The sequence below is a fragment of the Ursus maritimus genome, unplaced genomic scaffold, assembly GCF_017311325.1.
Source record: "Ursus maritimus isolate PB19 unplaced genomic scaffold, ASM1731132v1 scaffold_1, whole genome shotgun sequence".
NCBI classification, from domain to species: Eukaryota; Metazoa; Chordata; class Mammalia; order Carnivora; family Ursidae; genus Ursus; species Ursus maritimus.
The window spans coordinates 100289772-100303893 of NW_024423343.1; the positions used below are offsets into that span (position 1 = coordinate 100289772).

Here is a 14122-nt window from a genome sequence, read left to right on the forward strand (position 1 = left end):
CTGCCTTTGGCTCAGGGCGTGATCCCGGCGTTATGGGATCGAGCCCCACATCAGGCTCCTCCGCTATGAGCCTGCTTCTTCCTCTCCCACTCCCCCTGCTTGTGTTCCCTCTCTCGCTGGCTGTCTCTATCTCTGTCAAATAAATCTATAAAAAAAAAAAAAGAAAAGAAAAGAAAAGCAAGACCCATTTATATGCTGCCTACAAAAGACTCATTTCAAATCTAAAGACACAAGCATACGGATAGTGAAGGGATAGAAAAGCATCTATTATGCAAATGGAAGTGAAGAGAAGGCCAGAACAGCAACACTTATAACAGACAAAATAGACTTTACACAATCTGGGGCACCTGGGTGGCTCAGTCAGTTAAGCATCTGATTCTTGGTTTCCAGCTCAGGTCATGACCTCAGGGTTGTGGGAGAGAGCCCCATGTCAGGCACTGTGCTGAGCATGGAGCCTGCTTGAGATTCTTTCTCCCTTTCTCTCTGTACTCCCCCTTCTCGCACTCTCTCTCTCTAAATAAAAAATCTTTCCACAAAAAAGAAAGCAGTATACAATCATATAGGGACCAATCCAGCAAGAAGATATAACAATTGTAAATGTTTATGCACCCAACATGGGAGTACCCCAATACAAAAAGCAGCTAATAAGAAACATAAAGGGAAGTAATCAATAGTAATACAATAATAAGGGATTTTAACAACCTATTTACATCAATGGCTAGATCATCCAAAGAGAAAACCAACAAGGAAACGGTGGCTTTTACTGACACATTGGACCAGATGGATCTAACAGATATATTCAGAACATTCCATCCTAAAACAGCAGAACACACATTCTTTTCAAGTGCACACTGAACATTCTCCAGAATAGATCACATATTAGGCCACGAAACAAGTCTCAACGAATTGAAAAAGATCAAACTCATACTTTGACTATGCATCTTTTCCTACCATAACAATTGTGAAACCAGAAATCAACCACAAATAAATGGAAGTTATATAACATACTCCTACACAATAAATGGGTCAACCACAAAATCAAAGAAGAAATCAAAAAATAGGGGCGCCTGGGTGGCTCAATCGTTAAGCGTCTGCCTTCGGCTCAGGGCGTGATCCCGGAGTTCTGGGATCGAGCCCCACGTCAGGCTCTTCCGCTGGGGGCCTGCTTCTTCCTCTCCCACTTCCCCCGCTTGTGTTCCCTCTCTCGCTAGCTCTCTCTCTCTCTCAAATAAAATTTTTTTTAAAAAATAAAAAGAAAGAAATCAAAAAATACACGGAGACAAATGAAAATGAAAACACAACAGTCCAGAATCTTTGGGATGCAGTAAAAGCTGTTCTAAGAGAGAAATTTGTAGAATACAGGTCTACCTCAAGAAGCAAGAAAAAACGAAAATAAACAACCTAACCTACACCTAAAGGAGCTAGAATAAGAAGAACAAAATCCAAAACTAGTTGTAGTTGAAGGAAGGAAATAATAAAGTTTAGAACAGAAATAAAATAGAAATGAAAAAAACAGATCAATGAAACTAGGAGTTAGTTCTTTGAAAAGATCAACAAAACTCATCAACATTTAGCTTGACTTATCAGAAGAAAACAAAAGAGGACTCAAACAAAATCAGAAACAAAAGAATAACAATCAACACCACAGAAATACAAAGGATTATGAGACTATTATGAAAAATTATATGCCAATAAACTGGACAATCTAGAAGAAACAGATAAATTCCTAGAAACCTGTAACTCCCTAAAACTGAAGCAGGAAGAAATAGAAAATCTGAACAGACTGATTACCAGCAATGAAACTGAATCGGTGATCCAAAAACTCCCAACAAACAAAAGTCCAGGGTCAGGTGGCTTCATGGGTGAATTCTCTTTTTCTTTTTTTAAGATTTTATTTATTCATTTGACAGAGAGAGACAGCGAGAGAGGGAACACAAGCAGGGGAGTGGGAGAGGGAGAAGCAAGCTTCCTGCTGAGTAGGGAGCCTGATGCAGGGCTCGATCCCAGGACTCTGGGATCATGACCCGAGCTGAAGGCAGCTGCTTAACAACTCAAGCTACCCAGGCGCCCCAATAGGCAAATTCTACTGACGCTTTAAAGAAGAGTTAACTATTTTTCTCAAACTATTCCAAAAAAAGAGGAGGAAAGAAAGCTTCCAAAACTCATTCTATGAGGCCAGCATTACCCCTATACCAAAATCAGATAAAGACTACAAAAAAAGAGGGGTGCCTGGGTGGTGCTGTCAGTTAAGCATCTGACTCTTGATTTCAGTTCAGGTCATGATCTCACGGAGCCCAGCATCCAGCTCCATGCTCAGCATGGAGTCAGCTTGAGATTCTCTCTCTCCCTCTGCTCCTCCCCCAGTTCACGCACTCTCTCTCTCTCTCTCAAAATAAATAAAATCTTTTTTTTTAAGACTACCACAAAAGAGAACTACAGGCCTACACTTTGATGACACATATGCAAAAATTCTCAACAAAATATTAGCAAACCAAATCAACAATACATTAAAAACATCATTCACCACCATCAAATAGGATTCCTAGGATGTAAGCGTGGTTCAATATTCACAAATCAATATGATACATCACATTAACAAGAGAAAGAATAAAAACCATACGGTCATTTCAATAGAGGCAGAAAAAAGGAGCTGACAAAGTACAATATCTAGTCATGATAAAAACCCTCAATAAGGGGCGCCTGGGTGGCGCAGTCGTCAAGTGTCTGCCTTCGGCTCAGGGCGTGATCCCAGCGTTCTGGGATCGAGCCCCACATCAGGCTCCTCTGCTAGGAGCCTGCTTCTTCCTCTCCCACTCCCCCTGCTTGTGTTCCATCTGTCGCTGGCTCTCTCTCTCTGTCAAATAAATAAATAAAATCTTTTAAAAAAAAACAACCTCAACAAGGTAGGTTTAGGGGGAACATACCTCAACATAATAAAGGCCTTATATATACATGAAAAATCCACAGCTAGCATCATCCTCAATGGTGAAAAACTGAGAGCTTTTCCCTAAGATCAGGAATAAGACAAAGATGCCTACTCTCACCACTTTTATGCAACACAGTACTGGAAGTCCTAGCCACAGCAATCAGACAAGAAAAAGGAACAGAAGGCATCCAAATGCGTAAGGAAGAAGTAAAACTTTCACTACTTCCAGATGACATGATACTAAATACAGAAAACCCTCTAAGACTCCACCAAAACCTACTAGAACTAATAAATGAATTCGGTAAGGTCGCAGGATATAAATTAATATATAGAAATCTATCACATTCCTACACACTAATAATGAAGCAGCAAGAAGAGAAATTAAGAAAATAATCCCATTTACAACTGCACCAAAAAGAATAAAATATTTAGGAATAAACTTAACTAAGGAAGTGAAAGAGACCTATACTCTGAAAACTATTAAACACTGATGAAAGAAACAGAAAATGACACAAACGAATGAAAAGGTATTCCATGGGGCGCCTGGGTGGCGCAGCGGTTAAGCGTCTGCCTTCGGCTCAGGGCGTGATCCCGGCGTTATGGGATCGAGCCCCACGTCAGGCTCCTCCACTATGAGCCTGCTTCTTCCTCTCCCACTCCCCCTGCTTGTGTTCCCTCTCTCTTTGGCTGTCTCTATCTCTGTCGAATAAATAAATTAAAAAAAAAAAAAAGAAAAAGAAAAGGTATTCCATGCCCATGGATTGCAAGAACAAATATTGCAGTGTTTTGTTTTGTTTTTTTAAAGATTTTATTTATTTGAGAGAGAGAGAAAGAGAGCAAATGAGTGAGGTGAAGAGCAGAGGCAGAAGAAGAAACAGACTCCCCACTGAAGCAGGACCCAGGACCCTGAGATCACAACCTGAGCAAAAGACACTTAACTGACTGAGGCCCCAGGTGCCCCAAGAACAAATACTGCTAAAATGTCTATACTATCCAAAGCAATCTCCAGCTTTAATGCAATCCCTATCAAAATACCAACACAGCATTTTTCACAGAACTAGAACCACAAAAGTCCCCATATAGGCAAAGTAATCTTGAAAAAGAACAACAAAACTATAGAGGTATCACAGTTCCAGATTTCAAGATATACTATAAAGTTCTAATATTCAAAACGGTATGGTACTGGCACAAAAATAATCACACAGATCAATGGAACACAACAGAGAGTCCAGAAATAATTCCATGATCATATGGTCAATTAATCTTCAACAAAGGAGGCAAGAATATGCAAAGGAAAAAGACAGTCTCTTCAACAAATGGTGCTGGGAAAACTGGTCAGCTACATGCAAAAGAATGAAACTGGACCACTTCCTCACATCATACACAAAAATAAATTCAAAACAGATTAAGAACTGGAGCACCTGGGTGACTTAGTCAGTCAAGCACTCAACTCTTGATTTCAGCTCAGGTCATGATCTCAGGGTTGTGAGACAGAGTCCCACATCAGGCTTCGTGCAGGGCATAGAGCCTGCTTAAGATTCTCTCTCTCCCTCTCCCCCTCCTTCTCTCCTCTCTCTCTCTCTCTCTCTCTCCCTCTCTAAAAAAAGAGAAAAAAATGGATTAAAGACCTACATAGGAGACTTGAAACCATAAAAATTCTAGAAGAGAGCACAGGCAGTAACCACTCTGACATTGGCTGTAACAACACATTTCTAGATGTCTCTTGAGGCAAGGGAAACAAAAGCAAAATATCAACTATTGGGACTATATCAAAATAAAAAGCTTCTGCACACAAAGGAAACTGTCAACAAAACTAAAAGACAATCTACTAAATGGGAGATGATATTTGCAAATGACATATTCAATAAAAGCTTAGTATTCAAAGTATAAAGAACTGATACACCCACCAAAAAAAGAATAATCCAATTAAAAAATGGACAGAAGATGTGATCAGACATTTCTCCAACAAAGACATCCAGATGGCCAACAGACACATGAAAAGAAGCCCAACATCACTCATCAACAAGGAAATGAAAATCAAAACCACAATGAGATTCCACTTCACACCTGTCAGAATGGCTAAAATCAAAAACACAAGAAACAACAGGTGTTGGCGAGGATGTGGAGAAACAGGAACATTCATGCACTGTTGGTGGGAATGCAAACTGGTTCAGCCACCGTGGAAAACAGTATGAAGATTCCTCAAAAAGTTAAATACAGAAATACCATATGATCCAATAATTCCTACTGGGTATTTACCCAAAAGTTATTAAAACACTAATTCAAAAAGATATATGCACCCCCATATTTACTGCTGCATTATTTAGAACAGCCAAATTATGGAAGCAATTCAAGTGTCCAATGACAGATGAATGGATAAAGAAGATGTGGTGTATCTACACAATGGAATAATACTCAGCCATAGAAACACATGAAATCTTGCCATTTGCAACAACATGGATGGATCTAGAGAGTATAATGCTAAGTGAAATAAGTCAGTCAGAGAAAGATAAATACCATATGATTTCACTCGTATGTGGAATTTAAGACACAAAACAAGGCGGCAAACTAAAAAAACAGACTCTTAACTAGAGAGAACAAACTGATGGTTACTAGAGGGAAGGTGCGTGGGGGGATGGGTGAAATAGGTGATGGGATTAAGAATTCACTTATGATGAGCACTGACTAATGTAGAGAATTACTGGATCACTACGTTGTACACCTGAAACTAATATAACATGGTATGTTACCTATACTGGAATTAAAAAATAATTTAAAGAAAAGGTTAATCGTGGCTTTGCAGCTGGCATGGTGCACAATGTGTCCACATCTCTAGGCACACCAAAACTGCAGTCAGTGAAGTTCACTAAAAGTTTCTGCCAATATTATGAGCCTCACATCAGGAGAAATAACAGATAAAGTCGTGCAAACAAATGCTTAGAGATTCCTTTGATTCTTATAAAAAGCAGGTTGGATCACCTGTCGAGGCATTAAATCTCAAGGTTCAATTCAGAGGAAAAAAACCCTGCAAATCAAATGCTTACCGTTCCAGTGAATGTGTCTGCCACTCTTGTAAAAGTAAATCTAAAAATTCAAAACAGCGCCTAAAAATTGTAAAGAAAACATATGTAACTCAGTCATTTTTATGTTCGTGAAAATAAAAGCTTTTTTTTCTTCCCACACTACTTTTTAGAACCAGTGAATTTCTTCTAATTACTAGGATTCAAAAAGTGCAATATAAAGTTGGAATCAGCATTGACTGAAAACCCAAGCAAGTAAAAGTAATTAAGCATCTATGGTGATCAGAAGAAAAATCATACAGACATTTAACAGACAGGATACAAAAGCTCCCCTCAAATCAGAAACTGGAGCTTCATGGCAACATTACTGAAAGGGCCTATCGCTGTCATTTGTTTTTATGCTACTTCAAATAATACATTAATACAGGATGTACATTATTACAGAATCAGGAAATTGGTCTTCGCACTCATTTCACAGAATGCCTTGTGCAAAAAAAGTTAAAAAAAAATGTCCTGAAAAACAAAGTGCTTTCCAAATTTTCCTAAGAAGGTCCTAGGTAGTGCTTAAAATAGATGTTTCTCTGACTACGCCTCTATTTTCCTCTTTAATCTTTCAACATCCTTTCTTGTCTAGCCTTTTCACTTTTGTATATGTGATTTGTGCACAAAAACAATTCTGGTTTCATCTCCTTTGGATTACATCACCACTTTGGGTTCTACCTCTTTATAACTTTTCAGAAGTCCAGGGTGTTTATCTTTGGGGGAGTAAACCGTAATAGTCTTAGGAACTCATTCAAGGAAACAAATCGGAGGGTAATTTTTCTCTAATGACCAGACTTTCGCTCCCATGATCCTCCCAATTCACAATCTCATAATCCATATAATTACTCAATAAATCTTTAATAAACCCTAACCCTACCCTAGATGTTACAGATAACAATGGTAACCAAGACATAAACCAGCAAGCAAGACAGACAAGGAACAGTTCCCATGTGTCAGGCACACAGGGGGCTCTTCTCAGAAGCACACGGGAGAGCTATTCACCCCAGTCCCGGGGCTGGCAACAGCGTGTGTGTGTGCACGTGCATCGCGCGCTGGCTGTGAACAGACTTTCTTCAAGGAAGGACACCAACCCACACCCACACCGTCTCCTCTCTATCACTCTCCCCACCCCAGCCCCAACCAAGGTCATGTTTGTTCTACTTCTTCCCTGTTCCTCGTGTCATTTCCTGGGCTGATTTTTCTTGTCTCTTTTTCTTTTTAAAAAAATATGTGTGCATTTGTTTATATTTATCTATCTCTTAGTGAATAAAGCCATCTTTGGTGCTAATTCTGGTCTTAAATGTGTGTTAGAACAATCTTTAATCAAAAATATGACCTGTAAGTTAGGTTTTACCTTCCACTTTTCCGACTAAGGTACAAAGAACCGGTATCAATACTGGCATTGTTTAACACATCATTATTTAAACACATCAGGTTAGAACTTGTTTCTTTTCTTTACCTACTCCTACTCATCATTCAACTCAGTTTTCAACTTGTCTAGGAAGCACCGTAGGAATATATTAGCTGGTTTTAATCACTGCTCCCTGAATTTCTAAATCCCCAATACAGGTGTTATAACTCACTCTTACATTGCTTTGCATTATTGTTTTTAATCTCCCCATCTAAATGATAAGCTCCTCAAAGGCAGGGAGACTGTGCAGTTCATTTCTTACAAGTTCTACCAAGCAGAGCTAGGCACAGCCTGAGTACGGCAGAGAAAGCACACTGCCTGGGTTACACTGCCCCCTTTGGTTCTCTTTACCTTTCTGAAGGCAGAGGGACTGCACGTCCCTATTACTTCTTTCGGCATTAAGACACATGGTTTTGACTGATGCACACCCTGACTAATGTAAGAACGGCAACCCGAGCGTGTGACTCAGAAAGCAGTGAAGGGGGTGACATTTCTAGTGTCCCAGTGAATGCAGGTTACCAGTCGTTTAGCACCAGAAGCCAGAACTGTTAAATCCCGTGGACTGAACGGTCTTGCCCCAAAATCTGTATGCTGAAGCCTGACCGCCCAACAGGACAGTATTTGGAGATGGGGCCTTCAGGAGGTAATTAGGTTCACATGAGGTCATGAAAATGGGGCTCTAATGATGGGGCTGGTGCCCCTCTAAGAAGAAACCCCAGAGAGCATGCTCTCTCTGTCTCTCTCTGCCATGTGAAGACACAGTGAGAAGGCAGCCACCTGAAAGCGACCCTCATCAGAACTTCACCACATTGGCACCCTCATCTCAGACTTCCAGCCCCAGAACTGTGAGAAAACCAATTTTTGTTGTTTAAGCCACTCAGTGTATGGTATTTTGTTATGGCGGCCCAAGCTGACTAATACACTAAACATTCTGTAACAAAGATCTGTGTCACTTCATCAGAGGAACTCAGCCTAACACACTCTGAATTTCTCTTGGAAAATCTAAAACAAGAGTGACAATAACAGCAGCAGCAGCAACAAAATCTAATAACGGGTACCATTTACCCAATGACTGAGCCCACGGAACAGCTCTGCCCCAGGGTACTGTCGTTCCTGGCAGGTCGGACATTAGTCAGCGGGAAGAGGTAATGCTTCAGCTGCAGTCTGCCAGGTTCTGAAGTTTACCAACATCCCTCTCCCCTGCTGACCTCACACTCTCATCTCTAGAAGCAGCAGCTGAACTGGGGGTAAAGGGTAGACCGCACTCCTGAGCGACATACAAGGCAGCCACACCATTAGAGATTAAGCTTTTTCAGTGGAATGTGCCAATTCCTTCCTTCCTGGCTTTACATATAAAGGTGAATAATTCCCCTTTCATCCTTTATGACTTCCAAAGAGCTGTTAATAAGACAGATGGGGCCGCCTCATGCGTAGCAGGCATCCCCACCCATGGGAACGTGGCGGGACCTATGTGACATGCCAGGAAAGGAGAGAAATGGTGGGCAGCAAATGTAAGCTGGGCTCCAAGCTTAGAATGAAGGGCTCTTTCACTGGGCTAGGATCAGACAACGAACTCCAGGAGTGTGGTCAGGAGGCTGCTGTCCAAGCTAGCCATTAATTTACCCTATGAAGCTCCAGATACGGTCCACTGAGAGGCTTCAACAGTGTCCATAAATCCCCTTAAAATCTACACTAAACTACTCTGCGTATTTACATTTTTTTGGGAAGAGGAGACGCAGACGTTATTAGATTCTCAAGAGTCAAGAACCAGTTTCCAGCTAGAAGAGGCCTCACTCCTCGCCTGTGATCTAGGGCAGCTCACCCAGACACAAGATCAGGCAGGGACCTGGGAACGAAGACCAAGCTAGCTAACCAGGTGGTATGTCCTGGGATACATCTCCCACAACTAACTATGCAGCAGAAGCAGGTGTTGGTCAGCATTCAGAAGCCCAGAAATCACTGCTGGAAGATGGAAACAGCATAAGCCTCCTCCTACAGACGGTTGTATTAAATAGATGCCATTAATTTTTAGAATGTTATTTTTCTTGCATGCAGTTACTGCTTTCATTCAGAGAAGGGTACACTAATGATTTAGGTAGAGGGACTATCTGAGAAAAAACGTACACCCCCCCTTCCATTAACTCAATACATACAGACACACATTCTCCGTCTCCCCCCTTTTCTCTCTTGCGCACGCGCGCTCTCTCACACACATACAAATAAGAGAGGTTGTCCAAATTTATTTTTCAGACTATTTAGATCATGATCCTTCAATCCAAAGGCATTTATTGTAACGATCTTAAATAATTTTAACATTTCAAACGTGAATGTTTTCCATGGAAGCAAATTTGGAATTTATTTTCGTTTTTAAACAATTCAAAAAGAATGAAGAAGCTGTTTAAAAATTTACCTTCTAACTGCAACAGACTTAGAGGTACAGTTGCTTGTTATGACAGGTATTAGCCTAGGGATGTGTGTGTGCTGCAGAGAAGAACAAAAACAGAGGTAAACACTTGAAAATACAAAAATAAAATTAAACTAAGACAACCACACTTCCTTATTAAACTACCTAAAGCACATATAGATTTAGATTAGAATTTCACTAAGCTTTAAAAGGAAAAAGAATTTCAATGGATATTGCTGAAGACCATGACAAAATTTACAGAGCCTCAACAGACCACCCAATGATATATAAATAAATCTAATGGCAAAACAAACCATTGGCGGGAAGTCTAAATTATCTAGTAGTAGAGATCTGAGTGAGTTCAAAAGGAACCTGCAGACCAATGTGTTTTGATACAGTTTCAATGGGAATGTCCAACAATGGCTTTGGATTTAATATTTCAAGTAGGTAGTACAAATAGTAGGGACTAAAAATAATACAAGTAAGTGACCCACAACAGCCAGAAATATTCCGGGAAGATTTTAGCATCACCAAGTCCCAGTTTCAAGGGCTGCCTCTGGGCAAAAGAGACTTGAAGGTGGGGAGAAGGTGATGTGGAGAATATTCCTTGTAAGCTTTTGTGAACTATTAAATTTTACTGAAAACTTGTATATAAATTACTTGGGTAATTATTTAAACTTACATAAATCAGTGTTTAGAACACTGAAAAGAATCCTTCGTTTGTCAGCTTAAACACAATTAATTAAATAAAAACTTTAGGTGAATAATGAAGTCACAAGCACAAAACCTAAAATGGAATGACTGGGAATTAGGGAGTAATATCTGGAGACATAAAGAACTGGGTATAAACCCAGAAGCAGATGTAGATGTTCAAATATTAAAAGCCAATGATGAGTAAATGATCAACATATCAGTAGGCAAACACCATATTCATAATTCACATTATGGAATGTAAAAGGCTCATACAGGATATAATTAAGGAGGGGAGAGTTTGTATCTACAACATGATTCCAACTATTTATGATCATGCTAATGAAAAATGCCTCTAATATTGCTTATCAACCACCAATGTTTACCACTTGCTTATTCTATGTACGGCCCCAAAATATACTTACCCGAATGATTAACCTAACAGCTACAACACCGGAAGTGGCCATAATTTTGGCACTATTTGGAATTAAATTAAAGATAGTTGGCATAATGGCTTCAGCTCCATGGTCAAACTTATTTCCCAGAACTGATGACAGATGCCTACAGTAAGAAATAAAAATTGCACTGTAGTTGTATTTCTGGCAAACAGTGAAGCATATAAACCTCTTAACATTGCAGGGCTTTCATTTAAAGTTATCGAGAGATGAAAAGCAAGGGTCTAAGTAAGATACTTTCAAAATATTTCCAATGTGCACAGTGGACTTGGCAAACAGCCATTGGCCCATGAGTTTGTTCCTTTTATTTTTTAAATACATCATTTCCAACTAATTAGTCTTAAAATAGCAAAAGACAAATTGATCATATACTAATAAATATGAAAAAGCTCCCTCACCCTTTTTTCCTTTTGCCCCATTAAAAACCTTCAACACATAATAGACATGCTTCCATATCTGACACTTTCAACAGCTGCAGTGTCTCCTTCCTGTTGCTGCTTTGATTTTCAGACACACTTTCTAACACAGAAGTTCCAGCTTCAAACACTGATAACAGGTTTAGCTGGGGTAGAATTTTACGGTAGTACATGCCTTTGGCTTTAACTTTATAGCTACAGTGCTCTTCTGGAAACAAACAAAAATTCTGATAATCATGCTATATCCTGCCAGTAAAATCAATGAAACAGCTGAGAAACAGAAGTTTGTAAAATTTCTTTTTTCTGTGTTATTAACAATAACTGCCTCAAGTTTAAAAGAGAGGCTTCAGCGCTAAGTCACTGAATAAAACTGAAAATCTGTCACACTTTCCGTCACTGGGCAGGCAGCACTGTAATACTACCAAAGTACCAACAGAAGTATAAATAGAACAGGTCCTGGAGACTAGTCAGAAGGTACATTAAAGACACCCGCTGGGCATATTCAATGGACCATCTCAGAAGCCCTGCCACGAGGCTATTTTAGGATGTGTGAGAATCTGAAGCATGGGAGTCCTTACCCCAGTGTGATACAAGCCTCCCGCACTACCTGAGACCGCAGGTCCTTAGCAGATAGTTTAAAAGCTCCATCCAAAAGACGTAAATGTTGAAAGAAGTTATCATACTCAGCAGCACCAGCCAAAAGTAAAGATCTTATCTTTTTTAGCTGATGGGATAGAGAAAATTCAGATACACAAAATGATTCTTAAAACAGTATATACAAAACAATAAAAGCCATCAAATATGAGAGATCAACATCAAAATTAACTGGTATCAAAAGTTCTCCTGAAAGAATTCAGCCAATTCAGTATCAGCTACCATATTGCATAAATCTACATACCACAAATAAGAACATATTATTTTTATATACAGTATCTTACAATTCTACAAAATGTATTTTTTAATTGGAAACATTTTAGTGTATTTATAGATTCTGTGCTAACAATAAAACAACAAAAGCCTTCATTTTAACTCTTCCCCTAAAGTTTACCTTCCCCAACAACTGACTCCAACCGCCATTCGTTTAATGAATCGAAAGAAGCAATCCTACAGTCTTTCATTTACTATCCTCCACTGTATCATTACTAAAAGGCTAGTCTGAGTTTGAAAGGAATACAGCAGTAATTTTATCGCCTCACTTCCTGCCAGCCAACCACTGGAAAACAGTTTTCCTCCGATGAGGCACACCCTCATTTTAATGTTCACCCCACTTTTCATTCATCTACTTTTTTAAATAGAAGGGGCACAACTTTCCAGCAAGTGATTTGAAGAAAGGAAAAGAGCAAAACACACTGAAAATGCCACTAAGAAAAGTCGATTTACTGGCCAACAATCACAATTAAATGTTGACCTAAGGCAAGAGTGGAGGCTGTCTTCAGATGTTCCACGTCAGGTCTTTGTTAAAAGTACAGGACACACATAAAGGCATAGGTTGGCATGTTTTAGAAACAGAAGTGAGGTATTCTACTAACAGGGTTAAGTGTAAATACGGTAATTTAGATTCAAAATACTTAGTACTTGAAATTCATTAGAGCTATACCCCAATTGCATAATTAAGTGTTTAAAACATTTAAATAAATCCAATGAAAATGTAATCACATGAAGTAAACGGCTTACAGCATTTACTCTTTGCTCCCAATCATGCTTGTCGTCAGATAGTATTTCCCTAATCTTGTTTATGGATTCCTCAAGGTCTCGGCTGGAATAAATCTGTAAGCAAAATTAATTTACAACCAATGTAAGAAAATCTACAGAATAAACAAAGATTAGTTTTTAATTATGCAAAGTCAAGAGCATTTAGTAAGTATAGTTTAAAAAAATTTCACTTTTCAGAAGGACCTATGAGATAACATCTAACCAGATTTGTCTTAGAATGAGCTGCTTTCCCATTGTGAATATATACCCACTAGATTCGATGCCAAGTATGGATAACCGTGCTTCAAACACAGCTTTACTATAAACTTAACGATGATTTCACATACAGAAGAGAAAGAAGCCAGCTGGGGAATGATTGGTGATACTCAGGTCATTTATTACTCTTAGTATTATTTATAACACCATGTTGTATGTGTAACTTTAACACTCTCTTCAAATTTACTTTCTCATTTATGCTAACATCTTACTAATAAGACAGGTAGGGGAATAATCAGCCAAAAATGATGCAAGCTGGGAAGGTCAAGGACTTAAGGATGTATGTGAGCCTACGATGTCGGTTACCTGTGTAACCGGCATGACATTCAATGCAGGCTGAGGAAAAGTGTTATTAGCCCCCAGTCAACAACGGACGACACTGCGGCGCAAAGCAGTTAAAATGCGAGTACGCCAAACTTACAAGCAACCTCTGCTTTGTCTGTTAGGTACTTAAGTGAAGCATCAAGACAGCATAAACTTGAGATTTTATTAATCCATTCTTTATAGCTTTCCAGACACCCAGTTCCTTGAAATTTACAACCTGCCCTAAAAAAAGAAAGTCCCTAAATAAACATGCTTTTTTGTTCTCACACCTAATCTGATCATTGTTTTTTCTCATTTAGGTGACCTAACCCACAAAATTATTATTAGAGCCAGCAAGCAACTTCTCTCCAGTTCTTACTGAAAGATCACTTTGGGTCCTGACTTTTGTTCTTCATTTCAGCTATAAATGCACCAATGTTTTCTACTCTGCAACCACAGATCTCCTGTAGCCCTGAGAGTTAAAATT

The 14122-nt window shown here is 39.2% G+C and overlaps 1 protein-coding gene across 1 annotated transcript in view; it reads right to left on the reverse strand.

Moving 5' to 3' along the window:
• The window catches only part of CLASP1 (cytoplasmic linker associated protein 1), a 262476-nt gene that overhangs the window by 106357 nt on the left and 141997 nt on the right, over positions 1-14122 (reverse strand). The window contains exons 11-15 of the mRNA XM_040619053.1: positions 13039-13131; positions 11943-12088; positions 10919-11054; positions 9810-9880; positions 5971-6030 (exon numbers count right to left, since the gene is read on the reverse strand). Coding sequence (XP_040474987.1) covers positions 5971-6030; positions 9810-9880; positions 10919-11054; positions 11943-12088; positions 13039-13131 — 506 coding nt within the window. The remainder of the gene's footprint in view (positions 1-5970; positions 6031-9809; positions 9881-10918; positions 11055-11942; positions 12089-13038; positions 13132-14122) is intronic.